At 33.6% G+C, this 17,396-nt stretch overlaps 1 protein-coding gene and 1 long non-coding RNA gene across 2 annotated transcripts; both read left to right on the top strand.

Annotated features, from left to right (window-relative positions):
• The first annotated feature begins 5,345 nt into the window (after nt 1-5,345).
• LOC111718025 (uncharacterized) lies at nt 5,346-7,109 on the top strand. The gene is made up of 2 exons (XM_023493502.1): nt 5,346-5,457; nt 5,670-7,109. Exons 1-2 carry the CDS (start codon nt 5,377-5,379, stop codon nt 6,981-6,983), a joined length of 1,395 nt encoding a protein of 464 aa, XP_023349270.1. The 5' UTR covers nt 5,346-5,376; the 3' UTR covers nt 6,984-7,109.
• A 6,177-nt stretch (nt 7,110-13,286) lies between these two features.
• LOC111718023 (uncharacterized) lies at nt 13,287-14,707 on the top strand. The gene is made up of 2 exons (XR_002768978.1): nt 13,287-13,365; nt 14,286-14,707. It is a non-coding gene; the product is annotated as an uncharacterized LOC111718023 (long non-coding RNA).
• Nucleotides 14,708-17,396: the final 2,689 nt, after the last annotated feature.

Here is a 17,396-nt window from a genome sequence, read left to right as displayed (position 1 = left end):
TGTTGGTTTCTTTGTTTGTATTAAATAAATGCAAGACGGCTGAACCAATTGGGCCCACATTTTTTTCTGGTATCACATACTCCCAGGGAAGATTTATAAACGGTTGTAATTAAAATAATTATTTTTAACCATTTTGGAAATTCATCATTTCTCAGAAAATCCGCGAAATTATTAAATTTATAATGAACAAAAAATGGCGGCTTGAAAAGCAACAACAACTGTGCTTAAAAACGGGCGCGGAATGCTTTTATAGTTTAATTAAAAATGACTAAAACGACGTGAGAGGGAGAAGGTGTGATACAGAATAATGGGAGGAGGGGGGGGGGGAGGAATGCATGAGTATTACAAGACATCTTTATTCAGCAAATCATTTTTCTAGTTTGCTTTACAGATGGATTACATTTAAAAAGTTCAGAGTGCATATTGAACGAATTAGACGAAAACCTACAGAGTGTCAAACTAAACACGGTAATTCTAAAACATGTACCTAACCTTCATCGTTGTATTTATCAATACAATGAAGACGACGTTCGATTCTTTTCTTCTAAGCTTTCAAACAGCATGGAAGAGACTGTCCATTAACAGTTTTTCTTTGGTCACAATTGTACACTTGTAATTTTAAAAAAGCTTGTTTTAAATAAAAACTTAAATCGTTAAGTTGTCTTCATTATATTCGTATAAGTACCGAAGACTGGATGTAGTTGGGAACTCCAGTGATCTCCACTTTACGCATATTTAAGAATTAATTCAATTCCTCTATGATATCCCTGTGGTGTCGCACCGCGTGTAAGTTGCAATGATATTAAAAAAGCAGGAATTAAAAGTGCCCACATTGGATATCGAGATAAAGCATTGCAGAATAAACGATAATCAACTCAAAGGTCCTTATAATTCATAAAAACTTTTTTTTCTGTTTCTTTAAACTTAAACAAAATACACAATATCAACTTCGGATAAAGTAGTTTTAAGAATATTCAGTACGGGACACCCTGCACATACCAGGAACCTAACACCATTCTGTGTATATTTCTTCAAAGTATCCATGTTTACTGTACTGAAATGTACTGTACTGCATTGTTTACATTAATCCCACACAAGTCAAAGTATAAAATGAGAGTTTTTAAAGAAACTGAGTTTTTGCAATAAAATCCAAATTTTCCAATCAACGTGTATCTTTGCAACCTGATGATGTAAACCTTTGATGTTTCAAAATGATACTTTTTAATCTAACAGAAAGAAATAGGGATAGAATTAGAGTTTGTGCCCAATAAATAATTTTCTTTATTTCATAAAGATAAATTTTCCCGAAATCCATTTCATAAAAGTTTTGTGTTAACTTGACTAATACAAGCGCTGGAATTCTTTGTATTTGCATAGCAAGATAAAAAGTGTATGGGTGTTAAATAATTAGATAATAACAATGAAATTTAACTACACCCCTGCCCCCCCCCCCTCATTTTCAGGAGTCACCTCAGCTTTTTCAAATCGTTGAAATCATTAAAAGTTGTTTTATTGAAATCACGAACAAAACAAATTTTACTGTAATTTTATCCTTTTCTTTTATTTATTACAAAGCAAATTAATAATTTCATTGTTATCCAATGCCTCAACATATAAATTTTTTATTGATGTAACATAAATTTATTTTTTGTTACGAGCTCTGATTTTTTGTTCTCTATATCTTTCAAACACGATATTTTAAACTATGAATTCTGTTAGATTAAAAAATTCTAAGTTTGAAATATCACGATCAGATTGCAAAGATGTAGGGATTAAGATATTTGTATTTGTTGGTTCAAAAACTGTAAATTTATTGTATCCTGCTCTATACATATTTTAAAAGCATTATGAGAGCGTTTATATCTCTAGATTGACCTTTATATATACCATCATAACAGTAGAGACTGCTAATGAAATAATAGGTATAGGTTTTAAGGAAGTGGAGAAAAGATTCTTACGATCTATTTANTAAAGGGAAGGAGGGGGGGGGAGTTGCGTCCTGAGGCGTATACATCTATAAAACTGATTACCCCCCACTGACCTCTCCATTAATTAGTGCAAGGTAAGTTGCAATGATATGAATTAAATTATTTAACCTTTTAAACCGGCCAACAAATCATTCCTTTTGTTCACTTGAAACTCTTTATTTATTACTTTATATATGTGATTAACTCTGAAAAGGTTGGGGGGGACATTCCCCCTCCCCTTATGCAATCTTATTGGTGTAACTTAATCACCCTATTTTAACCCTAAACATGCTAAAGGGGGGCGTTTGGCGCCCCCCTGTAGTTTTTTTTGTCCTAACACTCTCATTTTGACACTATCACCGTAAAATTATGTGACTTTTAATGAATAGTAAGTTAAGGATTTGTTGTCAAAAAAATAATTTTTTTAAATTTATAGGGTAGGGGTACAAGGCGGAAAGAACCGCGGTCTGAGAAAAAAATCTAAAATAACTTTTTGTGACTAAAGCTACAGATCTAAAAACTATATTTTTAAAAAGCCCTTGAAAAATGCATGTAGAAACATGTGTTACACTTTGATATTTGTTCAAAACAAAAATTTGTTTTCTCAATGAGCTGTAATTTGGGATATGAACATGCATTTCAACCCTTTACCTATTCTCTTTTTTCAAGGGGGGGGGCAAACGACCCCCACCCCTGCGGCTATTCATAAATACAGACCCCCCAGCCTTTATAAGGTTGAAGCATGTACCAGGATATTTGTAGGAATTTACATGTTCAAAGCATATAAATATAGATATATCGCCCCTTCCCCTCCCCCCCCCAGAAAATTTGTGGCAATTCATATATTAAATATTCCAAGTTTAACATTATCATTCAGATTTTTATTTGCTTTTTTTGTTACCTTTATACTTATCTTATACTTATCTTATACTTATCTTATACTTATCTTATACTTATATCTTAAACTTAATCTCTCTCTCTCTCCCTCTCTCTCTACATATGATGGGCGGATTTTTGGTAATGTCAATTTGGTAATGACAATTTGGTAATTACAATTTGGTAATGACAATTTGGTAAGGTGACAATTTGGTAACGACAATTTGGTAATGACAATTTGGTAAGCTCACAAAAGTGACAATTTGGTAATGACAAATTGGTAACAACAAAAAAGTGACAATTTGGTAATAAAAATTTGGTAACGTCATAAAAGTGACAATTTGGTAAACGAAATAAAAGTGACATTATGTAAAATTGTTTAATTTTTAGTAAAGATAATTGATTCTAGGAATCTTTTATTTCTGCACAAAAGAAATGCGCCAAAAATAATTGTAAAATTCGCAATATTTTCTAAAAACCACGTTTAAACCTGTACTTGTGTCATATACTGCAAGAAGAGGAGACTTGGATCATGAATTACTTATTCATCACCCCTTCTAGGGGTGGCAAATGTTACAAGATTCAGAAGGATTCAAATACTACAACAAGAACGGACTTTATGTATGTCAATGTTGGGAAGTTATTAATGTTACTTTTTATATGTAGTTACCAAACTGTCCCTTTTATAATCAACATTTAACATTTAAGAGGATGCAGTGCTTGGACCCTAGCCCATCCTAGCAGCAGCGCTCGGCCCAGAAATTGTCTTAACCTAAATCTATACCCTAAATAATGTGAGAAACAGCTAATTTTAAAAAATTAAATTGAATTAAATTTAACTTTTATCAATAAATTGTCACTTTTTTGTAGTTACCAAAATGTTATTACCAAATTAAGTCACTTTTTTGTAGTTACCATATTGTCAATACCAAATTGTTTCTTTTTTGTAGTTACCAATTTGTCATTACCAAATTGTCATTACCAAATTGTCGTTACCAAATTGTCGCCTTACCAAATTGTCATTACCAAATTGTCATTACCAAATTGTCATTACCAAATTGTCATTACCAAATTGGCATTACATTCATCTCTATGATTAAACTATTGTATTTCGTGTAAATGTTAAATATGTGACTGAATGTTATATTTTCAATTATCAATTGTTCTGCAGCCTTGTTTATGTATTTTCTTAAACCCAATTAAATTTTTTTTAAATGCGCAATTGACTTATGAAAAATTCGCAATCATGCTGCTGATGAAAGTCAAGCATGATAAACAATAGAAAATATTCATAACAAAACTAACGTTTATATAAGTTTTTCCCTAACATAAAAATGCAAGTGAGATAAAGTTAAAACGTGATTAAAATAAAGCAAACAAAAAATCTTCACATTAAATGATTTTGTACTATGGAAGTCTGCTTGGAAAATCGGTAAATAAAGGGTGTCCCACGAAACATGACAGTTGGTGAATAGTTTTGAATGTCGTCTTCCACATACTGTATTAGATATTAAAGACTTTTTGCAGTTTATTTCTTAAACACGTTTAACTCTTATATATTTTACTGTGAAATCAATTTTACTATAATGTAACTGTCATTTGATAAATGTCATTAGTCTCTTTGGTATCAAACAACTAATCAAATCATGGAAGAAGACATTTTAAACTATTGACAAGAAATGATATTTCTTTGACATGCAAAAAGAATCTTTTACAGGAATTATTTACAAGGACTGTAAGCGTAGTTTTTAAGTTACCTCTCTATGGAAAGATAACAATGCCCGATTCACAACAAGTACCCTTATCTTTGTCCGATCAATTTTATGAAATAGATTTTTGATTTCAAAAAAGATGATGTTCAATTTTGGGTTCTGTACAAAATTGACTTGGGCATTTCTGCAGCAGGAAAGCACGTAGGACATATTAGAATTAAACTCTTAAATTATGCTTACAGCCCTCAAAAAAAGGATTAAAACAATTGTAAAAAGTGTTTCAAACAAAAAGAATGTTTTTTAAAACTTTTAACATATTTCTTTTTTTCAGAGATTTTTTAAAATGCTCATTAGACACATAGACCCAATATATTAAACAAGTGTTACAGCTGTTGCAAACTAGACAAAAGACGAGAACACCAAATTTCTTTGGTTACATATTAAAATTAAAAACATTTTTGTGATTCTCAGTAACTTTTGAACAAGAAGTTATGTTTAAAACATATAAAATTTTTGACATGACATGCGTCCTATGTATTTATATTTTAAAAAGTTTGTTCTTAAGTGAAGGGTTGAACATGTCAAAGTTTTAGCCTGTAGAAATGGGGAAAATAGGCTACAATTAAGTTAGTTTTCGTAATATTGAGCACTTTATACATTATACATCCTTAATACATACACATTTTGTACACAGTAGAAACATCATGAAATTTTCTAATTATGATGCTTTCCTAAGATATTTACATAAAATTAAAAGCTAATCAGACTTCTATATAAATAGCAGATAACAAGAATCTAAAGTAGTTAAATGTGAATAAGCAATGAGGCTTCTTATCCTATCCGCTTTTTTATCTATAACTGCAGGCCTTCATGAAGGTTCCTTTATCCCTCCGTATCAAGAGGTATGAACTTTTTAAATTGTACATTTTAGAAATTTGCTTTAAGTATGACCCTTCTCTGTGTATGAAAAACTATCAGGAGTTTTACACGTTTGGCCATGTAGATGATTTGTTTAAATACTGTATTCAATCTTTGCATAATATGGTAATTCATTAAAAATTCATAAACAGCTTTCTTTTTCAATTTGAGACATAGTGTAAAGTTTATACTTTAGGGCGAACCATTAGCAATGTCGGTGGTATCTCTTGATCCAGCAGACTTTCGTGGAGAAGATGTCTACAGGATAGAGTTTGATCTGCTCATCAAGAGCGGGGACATTGAGCCTGGTATGATCCATAGATCTTTAGCAGATTTTCAGAAGTTTGATGACATGCTTCACTCGAGGTTCATCACCTTTGAGAATGTTAGTGATGTTGTCTTCCCTGAAAATCCAGATATAGCCACATTAAATGATTATCTACAAACTGCTATTGCTCACCAAGAAGTATTTGAATCAACTGAGCTTCAGGATTTTTTGGGAATTAACTGGTCTGGATTTGATCTTAAGTTTATGGAATCTCTCCCCGAGTTTATGAAAATTGTCATCCCACAACTTTACAGAGCTCCTGAATTTGCTCCTGAGCCTCCAATTTTCTCGTGTGAAGAAGATTCTATTACAGCTCCAGAAACCCCATTTGAGGTTTACACATACTTGCAAGCATTCAGAGCAAGAGGAAACCTAGAAGAGTATCTAACTTTTTTCAACACATTTGTGAGTACTTATCCTGCATTTGCTGGATTAGAAGATGATTCAGATGTTCAACCTGCCGGAGTGTCTGTTAACATTCCTTCCCATTTCAACCAGACGTATGTACACTTTTTACCTGGGGGTTACCTTAATGGACACACTGTTAGAATCTCTTACTTGGGAAGATCAAAGTTTAACTTCCTCCATGAGGATCTATTGACCGAATGGCTTATCAAGCTGCATGGAGATAAGAAGCCCAAGAGAATTTTAGACATTGGAACAGGACCTGGGTTTTCAGCATTTGTTCTAGCCAAGCTCTTCCCTGATGCAGAGGTTATTGCTGTTGATCTTGCGGCTCCGTACATCAGAATGGCAAGACAATGGCAGTCCTTGAGAAATATGAGTAACATTGAGTTTTATCATGCTAATGCGGAAGACCTATCCTGGCTGGAATCTGAATCTTTTGACTTTATCAACTATGCCTATGTACTGCATGAAATGCCAGCAGAGAACGCCCTCAGAATCATTTCAGAAATGTACCGGCTCACAGCTCCCGGAGGAACCATGAATGGATTTGAGGTTCCTTACCCTGATAACATTGTTGAGAGACTTGCTCTAGTAGAGTTCAATACCTGGGGACATGTCTGGGATGCCCCTGGAGAAAAAGGACCTGAACCCTACATGATGGAGTATGAATTTGGTACCATGATCACACAAGCACTGGATGCTGTTGGATACAAAGATATAGAAATTGTTGAGTACTCCTACTTTGAGAGTGTTTTCATTGCTACCAAGAACTAGAAAAAAAATGATTTGGAGTGGGTAAATGAAGTTTCCTTCTGATAAATAATTGTTACAAATATTTATAGTGCATGTCATTGTATCAATGTAACATATGTCTTTATTTAATAAATTTTATAGAACATATTGGAATTTTATTTTTTCCCCAAGTGATTGAAATGTAAAAGAAAAAGTACTCTAACTCTCTATTGGATGTCATGTATATAATATTTTTTCCAATTTTCAATTTATGTTTGTGGCAAAACTCAATTTCTTACCATTTTAAAACCTCTTTTTTATATGATGAATCACTTTTTGACACTATCAATTAGAAAGGAATTGAATCTTGACAAAAAACTCGGATTTTTCAAGCCCTAGCTTTAATTTGTTGCAAAAACTCAATTTATTTAGGTTCCATCCTGAAACGTGTAATTTTCACAAATTACATTACAATTCATATAAGGGTTTACATTAAAAAACATTTGCGCGCAAATCTTTATTGCACTTTTTTAGCTCTCCCCATCCTTATCTAACCTCCCTCTTAAATCACCCCTGCTTCCCTTTTCCAACGAAATATGTTATTAATGGACATTTAAAAGGTGCATACTCGCCACCTATTAAACATAAACTGTTGACTCACCGTGATACTTGTCTGATAAAGGAGATTCTAACCTAAACTTTTATTGATCAATAAATAGAGAAAATACATTTCCAATTTCGAAAACGGTTTCTCCTATTCTTGGAAGATCTAACATTCTTTATCTAAAAAATATTATTAAATTTACTGTTTCTCCTTCTAAATGCATAATTTTTCCTGCAAATTCACAGTAGTGCAAATTGCAGAATTTAATGCACTAGGTAAACCAATAAAATACAAATAGAGCTAGGCACATTCCGACTTTTTTTAGATCTTTGTTAATGATTTGTAGTTAAAAATGTTAAATCTTTTATTTCAGGTAGCTATTCCTTTTTTACATAAAAACAGAACGTTTGTTTTGCGTATAACAGTATTTTTCATTTTTTAAGCTATAATTCCGTTTATTAATTATCAGACATACAGCATAAAATATAAACTTTATTGCATATATATAGATTAACAAAAGGATTGAAAGAAGTTTGAACATACCCAGCCCTAGTTTTAGTGTACCGTAATAAATTGTCTTTGAAAAGTATTAAGAAAGTAAAGCAGTCAAGGATCTCAACAATACATATATCTGAAGATAGGTATAGTTTCCAACGTAATATATTATTCACTTCCGCAAAATTACGTTCAGTTACGGGAAATAATTTTCATTTTGTGTAATTTTGCAGGATTTTGCGCAATTTGCGAATCTTCATTTTTTTGAAATTACAGCGTAATTTTGCCTAATTTTTACAAAGTAGTTTTGCAAAATTTTGTAATGATTATGCGTACAGCTCAATTTTAGGTAGTTCTTCAAGGTAATTTTGGAAAATTTTGTAATAATTACACGTTATTAGCAAAACTTTTATTTCGCGAAATTATGCCATAATTTTGCGTAATTTCTACAAGTTGATAATGCAAAATGTTGTAATAATTTTGCGCAATTAGCAAAACTTCAATTTTGCAAAATTACACCAATTCAGCACGTAATTTCTACAAATTAATTTTGCAAAATTTTGCAATAACTACACCTAATTAACGAAACTTCCATTTAAAAGTATTTAAATTATCCAATCAGATTGGACATTGTTGTAATTGCATATCCTTACACTAGACTGTATGTCATGTAAGTAATTAACACATATTTTCCTGTAATGCAATGTAACTAGGCTTTTAGGGCGCTTTGCGCCCGAATTCTATTTCAATTGTGAACATTTTGTTTTTGTATACATTGTAAAATAAAAACAAACAAATATTCGTGGATTTTATAAAAAAAATTTCATTGATTTTCAAAATTTTCAAAAATCGATTTTTCTTAAAGGCCAATTTTTGAAAATTCAATCATACATAAACTTTCCCTGGGGTCACGCGAGGTCCCACAAAACTTTGAGTCCGATCGGTTCAGCTGTTTGACCTTTATTTGGATACAAACAAACACCCAAACAAACGGACAGACAAACAAGTAAAGTATATAAGGTTGTAAAATGTAGGCTGCCATGACAAACTTCAGAAATCAAATCCCTGAAATTCAAACTCCGAAATTCAAACTCTTGAAATTTAATCTCCTGAAACAAACTCATAAAATTCAAACTCCTGAAAAAAAAATCCTTAAATTCAAACTACTGAAATTCAGACTCCTGAGAGACAAACTCCTGAAATTCGAAACTTCTGAAATTCCACTTTTTTGAAAAACAAACTTCTGCAATTCAACATCCTGCAAGACAACCTTATGACAAAACTAACTTCTGAAAGACAAAATCCTGAGAATCAAATTCCTAAAAGACAAACTTATTACGAGACTAACTCCTGAAATTCAAACTCCTGAAATTCAACCTCCTGAAAGACAAACTTATGATGAGACTAAATCCTGAAATTCAAACTCTTGAAAGACAAACTTATGACGAGACTAAATCCTGAAATTCAAACTCCTGAAAGACAAATTCATGACAAGAGTAACTCATAAAATTCAAATTCCTGAAATTCAAACTCCTGAAAGATAAACTCCTTGAATTCAAAATTATGATATTCAAACTCCTGAAAGATAAACTCCTGAAATTGATACAATCCTGAAAGACAAACTCCTGAAATTCAAACCTCAGAAAGACAAACTCCTGAAAAAATAAAATTTTCTCAGAATAAAATGTGATAAAATTCATAAACTTTATGAGAAAAACTCCGAAAATTTTTTAGTGAAATTTCTCAAACTTTATTTCTGAACATGCTTCAAGCAGAAAAAGTATTACAATGCCCGTGGCTCATCTGTCCTGCTTATTAATCAGAATAACTTTACTTACACCTAGGGATGTTAACGTTTTAATTTTTTAAGAAAAATGATTGTTTCCTTATGAAAACGACGACGAAAAATCGAAAACTAAACAATCGTTTTTAAAAACGATCGTTCTTTCAAAAAGAACAATGTAAGGATCAAGTTGTTACAAATGATGAGGAGAATGTTGATTAATCTTGATTAATCCACGCTGCTAAACAGGGAATCCCTCTGAAGGATCTGGGTCATATATAGAACTCTGTCCACGACACTGAAGAGGGAATCCCTTTGAAGGGTCATAGTACTCCATCGACGCTGCTAAAAAGGGAATCCCTCTGAAGGGTCATAGAACTCTGTCCCAGCTGCTAAACAAGGAATCCTTCTGAAGGGTCATAGTATTCCGTCCACGCTGCTAAACAGGGAATCCCTCTGAAGGGTCATAGAACTCTGTCCAAACTGCTAAACAGGAAATCCCTTTGAAGGGTCATAGAACTCTGTCCATGCTGCTAAACAGGGAATCCCTTTGAAGGGTCATAGAAATCCGTCCACACTGCTAAACAGGAAATCCCTTTGATGGGTCATAGAACTCCGTCCACGATGCTAAACAGGAAATCCCTCCGAAGGGTCTGGGTCATAGAACTCTGTCCCAGCTGCTAAACAGGGAATCCCATTGAAGGGTCATAGAACTCCGTCCACGATGTTAAATAGGAAATCCCTCTTAAGGGTCATAGAAGTCTGTCCACGCTGCTAAACAGGAAATCCCTTTGAAGGTCAAAGAACTCTGTCCACGCTGCTAAACAGGGAATCCCTTTGAAGGGTCTTGGTCATAGAACTCTTGCCATTCGCTGCTAAACAGGGAATCTCTCTGAAGGGTCATAGAACTCTGTCCCAGCTGCTAAACAGGGAATCCCTCTGAAGGGTCTGGGTCATATATAAAACTCTGTCCACGCTGCTAAACAGGGAATCCATTTGAAGGGTCATAGAACTCCGTCCACGCTGCTAAAGAGGGAATCCCTCTAAGGGTCATAGAACTCTGTCCCAGCTGCTAAACAGGGAATCCCTTTGAAGGGTCATAGAACTCCGTCCATGCTGCTAAAGAGGGAATCCCTTTGAAGGGTCATAGAACTCCGTTCACATTGCTAAACAGGAAATCCCTTTGAAGGGTCATATAACTCCGTCCACGCTGCTAAAGAGGGAATCCCTTTAAAGGGTCATAGAACTCCGTTCACGCTGCTTTACAGAGAATTCCTTTAAAGGATCATAGAAAACTCTACATAAAGTTATTGTGAATGCCTGTAAAAACAAAACTATCTAGGTGTAAATGCGCGACTTAAGCTGGGCAGGTTCATGTTATAGTAAACAGGTATACTTTCTATATTTTATAAAGTGAATCACACTCAAAAATATCTAACGTAGATAACATAGAATGGATAGGTAAACTACAAGAAAAGTATCCAAACATATATAAACCTAGAAAATTTAACTATTTGATCATTAAATTCACATTTATATTACACTAGCTGAAAGGCTCAGCGTTGGCCGTGGAAAAAAATTTTGAACAAAAAAATATTGGGGAAAAATAATTTCGATTTTTTTAGCCTATGACACCCCTCGGCCATCCATGTGTCCACAAAAAATTTCAGTCCAATTCGGTCCAGCCGTTTGGCCGGCTATACCCAACATATATATTCATCATTTATATTTGTCTAAAGCAAAATTACAATAAATAATATAAAAGTTTACAGACTAATACTCTTTTCTCTGGATATCGCATTTTATAATTGACAGGGTTCGCCAAAAAACAGGTGCAATACAAGACTTTTAGCATGAGTATAGTTAGTTATTCAGAGGTGGTTTTCAGAAATTGAGTTTATTGGTCCCAGTCTAGTGTTTTTCGTTTTCTAAAAATGTGGTATTTTAGAAGTACATTTATTGCTTCTGTTTATAGATACATGATAAATACGAGTGTGTAAAAGGAGAGGAAGTTGAGAAGGTCTTCTCCGGTTCCAGGGTCCGACACAACTGATTAGCGGATTTCATAATCCTCTTTCAGGGATTTCATATCCTCTACAGAAGTCCCCCCTAAGTCTCGAGTACAGAGAGAGTCGAGACTGATAATTAGCTCCTTGTAAGTGTGTACGGAAAAGGAGTAGAAGGAGTTCGGGTGATGATATTATTCACAACTAGTTGTTTGTGAATTTCTGATCTGCCCCCTCCCCACAAAAAAAAAAAAAATTTATTTAAACAAATTTTAACTACACCATTTATATATGTATTTATATCTTTGTGTGTGAATAAATCTTTATAATATAATAATATTCTGTTAGATTGATTAGTGTAAGTAACCACAGGGATCAATACCTTTTTACCACAGGGATCAATAAAAGTTATAGGCCACAGGGATAAATACCTTTTTACCACAGGGACCAATAAAAGTTATAGACCGCAGGGATCAATACCCTTTATACCACAGGGATCAATACCCTTTTTAACACAGGGATCAATACCCTTTTTAACACAGGGATCAATAAGAGTTATAGGCCGAAGGGATCAATACCCTTTATACCACAGGGATCAATAAAAGTTATAGGCCACAGGGATCAATACCCTTTATACCACAGGGATCAATACCCTTTATACCACAGGGATCAATACCTTTTTATCAAAGGGATCAATACAAGTTATAGGCCACAGGGATCAATACCTTTTTACCACAGGGATCAATAACCTGATACCCCTTATTCTATATACCACTTGGCAGGTTAAATTTATAGAAAGATTTGTATAAGGTAAATTTCTCTCTTCTACAGGGTGTCCCAATAAACATTGGAATTCAGTGACGAATTTGATATCGTCTGTTTAATTGTAATTCTTTGATTTAGTATAGTGATACCTACTGAGAAAGCTGTAATCTGTAAGAGTTTTGTCTGCTATGTTCCCATTTTGTTTGTTTATGTTTTGACTGCAAACGGTTGTACTTAGTAAAACAAGAAAATTACAGTATACAAACAGAGTAAACTTGTCCATCTTCACCGTTCATCTTGCGGAGACATTATAAACACATCTTTGCAGCCATTTACCGTTTTCATAAAATAAACTCTATCAGACATAATAATATTATGGCTTTTGAAATTAGGTATTACAGTGCTAATTCATAACAAAGACGATATCGAATTCGTCACTGAATTCCCTTTTTTTTTTGGGACACCCTGTATGTTAAAGGTTAGGCCGGGTATAGGGTAGGGCAGGGACGAAAATAAGGATTTTCTAGGCAAATGGGGGGGGGGGGGTAATTTTAACGTTAACAGTTGTTAACAAAGGGTTGTTGATAACGATCGTTAACAACCTTTAAAAGAGAATTTGGTCGGAAAATCCTCGATCAGAAAACATTCAGGTTTTATTTTTCTGTGTCTTGAGGCCTACTGTGATTCTTCTTCTTAGTTGCCTTTATAAGCTGCCAATCAATACTTTCAACTTACAGTTCAATATACACCCTCTCCCGGCAAGTACTAAAGGTATTATTATAAAAATAATAGCAAAGATTTAAAATTATTTTCTTATTCGCTGTATTCTTCAAGTAACTTTAACTTACCATTCTCTTCATCCTTCATTCTCTTTATCTTCCTATTCTTTTTATCCTCCTATTTTTTTTATCCTTTAACTCTCTTCATACTTTCATTTTCCTTATCCTCCCATTCTCTTTATTCTCCCATTCTCTTTATACGCCCATTCCCTTTATTCTCCCATTCTTTTTTATCCTCTCATTCTCTTTATCCTCCCATTCTCTCTATCCTCCCATTCTCTTTATCCTCTCATTCTCATCATCTTCTCATTCTCTTTATCCTCCCATTCCCTTTATCCTCGCATTCCCTTCATCCTCCCATTCTCTTTATCCTCCCATTCTCTTTATTCTCCTATTCTCTTTATACTCCCATTCTCTTTATTCTCCTATTCTCTTTATCCTCCCATTTCCTTTTTCCTCCCATTCTCTTTATCCTCCCATTCTCTTTATCCTCCCATTCTCTTTATTCTCCTATTCTCTTTATCCTCCCATTCTCTTTATCCTCCCATTCTCTTTATCCTCCCATTCTCATTATACTCCCAATCTCTTTTATTCTCCCATTCCCTTTATCCTCCCATTTTCTTTATCCTACCATTTTCTTTATCCTCCCATTCTCTTTATCCCTCCATTCTCTTTATCCTCCCATTCTCTTTACCCTCCCATTCTTTTTTATCCTCTCATTCTCTATATATTCCCATTCTCTTTATCTTCCCATTCTCATTATACTCCCATTCTCTTTTTTCCTCCCATTCCCTTTATCCTCCCATTCTCTTTATCCTCCCATACTCCTTATCTTCACGTTGACTTCTTTTTAATCCCCAATTTTCAAATTGATAATTTGTTTTGTATCTTCATTATCAATTTGTTTTTAAGGAAACCACAAGAATGATATATTCTGGATCCATCATTGTCTTCTTAAACCTCCTGATTCTCCTTCTTAATGTTGCGGGATTATTTGCACACGTACCTCCAACTTGTGGAACTACTTCGGGACAAACCTGTCCTTTTCCATTTAAGTTTAAGGGAAGAACGTACACCCATTGTACCACAAAAGATTCAGAAAGTGGAAGGCCATGGTGTGCAACCTATCTTACTTCTGATGGACAAGTGGTGCCGAACTACTGGGGAGACTGTAACTCTGCTTGTGCTATTTACTCATAGGCTGCAGGCTATGTATATTCTACAGTTGTTCCGTCACAGCAGGCTATGTTTCTACAGCAGATTTTAGACTTGCAAAGGAATTACTTTAAACATAAAAATTAAAATTTATGAATTTAATATATTTTTGAAGATTTTGTATTTCATATTCAAAGGATTATAAAATATCCCTTAAGTTAACTCCAGTTGTACACAAGAAAATACCGCATATTCTAGCCTTTAGGATAACTCCGTACTCTAATTATCTCTGGCTATGATTAAACCATGTAAACAATATATTTTTACACAATAAAAGTTATGAAGTTATGAACATATTCAAACATAAAACATAAAATTTATGAATTTAATATATTTTTGAAGGTAATTTGTATTTCATATTCAAAGGATCCTTAAATATCCCTTGTTTATAATTGATTAAACCATGTAAATAGGAGTTTTCTTTATTATTCAACGTTCTTCATTATACAAAAATCAATAAAAATTTATTTTTATTAGATTAGTTTTGAAGATTTGAAAGGTTTAACTTCATGGCTCCACATACTCAAAATTTATATGGAAACAGTTGATGAAATTGCCGTGAAACTGTTTTAATGGATAAAATGGATTCATTTTGCAAGGGGTTGTGTATTTCCATAATACTTCATTCATGAAAAAAATAGATTTATTTTATTTAAAAATGGATCAAAGATATTTTAAGCTTTGAGACAACCGTTATGACCTTGTCGACTGCTCTAATCTAATTTGATAGTTACATGCACTAAAAGTATATATTCATAAAAATATTACTAATGAACTTTCAGTCAAAACTAAATATTTAAGAAGAAACAAACTAGTTTAGAATATCTATGTAAGTCCTTTGATAACAGTTCTAAAGAAAATTCCAAGAGCTTTGTTATTGTTTTGAAAAAAAAACTAGTTTTTAACATTTAAGTAAAATGTGCACACAACCCTATCCCACTCCCCTTTATACTCAAATTGGGTAGGAGGACCGGAGGCGGAGGAGATTGTTTTCGACCGTCCACAAATATTGGCGTATGTTGTTTAATGTTCTAGAACTCATGAAATTTTCTCCATCAATAATAAGTTCAATTGACAGTCCTACCCTTTCTCCCGTTTTCACTAAAAAATTAAAATTTAAGAGGAGAGGGGGGAGGGTGGGGGGTGTTGGATGTGTAATTTGATTTGACCTCTTTTTTGAAGAACTATGAACCAAATCTTGTAACTAAATAATCAAATAATATCCCTTCAATTGAAATCCACAAAATAATGTACGGACAAATCAAGTTTTAAGATGGAGGGGGCCGGGGGGGGGTCTATATCCTACATTGAATCTATATAAGATATGCTCATTATAATAAACCAGCTTTGCATTGGACTCTGGATAGGAATTATCTATAAAGCATCAGCATACAGGGCGTCCCACAAAACATCAGCATACAGGGCGTCCCACAAACCATCAGGATACAGGGCGTCCCACAAAACATCAGTGTACAGAGCCTCCCAAAACAAACATCAGCATACAGGGCGTCCCACAAAACATCAGAATACAGGGCGTCCCACAAACCATCAGTGTAAAGGGCCTCCCATAAACAAGCATCAGGAGGGCGTCCCACACAAACATCAAAGAACAGAGCGTCAACCAAAAACAGGATACAGGGCGTACAGGAATAAAATCAGGATACAGGGACACCAATAAATCTTGAGACAGAAAGCATTCACATTTTCATAAAGAACATTATATACTGTAAGCTTTAAAACGTTGAAACTAACAAAAGCAAAGACAACTTTTTAAAACAAAAAAAAACCAACATCGAACATAATTAATTTATTATTTAATAATGCTTAATTTTCTGCTCTACTCTCTCTTTATGATGAAGTATATTTAAAGATGTTTTGTATACTCCAAACGTTGTTTAAATAAAAATAAATAAAAATGTTCCATGTTTATTTGGACTCTCTGTATGTGATATTAAAGATTTGATTGTTAGACGCAATATGCTTGAAACCCCGCCCTATTGTAGGTGCATGGGCGGTTCAAGGCAAAAATCCTCCTGTTTATAGATTCGGTAATATATTTTTAACATTTTCAATCTTTGATTACTCTTTCTTTCGAGTTTGCACTTTCTTTGTTGTACAAGGAGAAAAATACGTACTGGGTTACCCAAAAAGAATGAGTCATTAGAGACGACTTTACAAAATTTATGTAGTATTTTTGTATTTCTGGTTTTCTAGCCAATCATATTTTTGCATTTAAATTCCCCTTTTAAAGGATAAAAAATGTTTTTGTCTTTAAAACAACATTCAAAATTCGCGACTCCTTTCCTTAGCTTTCAACTTTACTAGCCGTCATTTTAGATTGATCTAAAGCTTTTGCGGATTTCTCTCTTTAAATTAGTGAATTTTTAAAACTAATAAATGTCGACATTTTTTTCCGGGCAACATCTTTAACTTTGTCGAGCCATAAACCTTCCCTGGGGTCATGTGAGTTGCCTCAAAAATGTTGGGCTCGATCGGTTCAGTCATTTTAACGTTTATTGGACAAAAACAAACAAACAGACACCCAGACAAACAAGCAAAGGGAATGTTTATTCATTTTCAAGCGACCCTCAATTAAAAAAGCGAGACATGTCCGATTCACAATGTTAGCATTTAAACCTGTGCAAAAATGTTTCTTTTTGTGTTTTTGTTTGTTATATGTTTAATCTGAGAATTTATCAGATTCCTTTGTAGTTTCTCTGTTTGTAATTTGCGGATTTATTTAACAGGGATGCACAGCTAGGGTTCTTAAACAAGGATGTTTACAGAATTTGTGTCAAAGGCGGGGGG

Source organism: Eurytemora carolleeae, unplaced genomic scaffold (genome assembly GCF_000591075.1).
Source record: "Eurytemora carolleeae unplaced genomic scaffold, Eaff_2.0 scaffold1442, whole genome shotgun sequence".
Taxonomy (NCBI): domain Eukaryota; kingdom Metazoa; phylum Arthropoda; class Copepoda; order Calanoida; family Temoridae; genus Eurytemora; species Eurytemora carolleeae.
Note: the sequence above shows the minus strand (reverse complement) of the source record. Positions and strands in the feature narration are given on the sequence as shown.

Excerpts from the sequence above, each read along its gene's own strand:
- LOC111718025 (XM_023493502.1), top strand. The coding sequence starts at position 5,377 with ATGAGGCTTCTTATCCTATCCGCTTTTTTATCTATAACTGCAGGCCTT. Across the intron at positions 5,458-5,669 it reads TTATCCCTCCGTATCAAGAG|GGCGAACCATTAGCAATGTC; the intron begins GTATGAACTTTT and ends TTTATACTTTAG.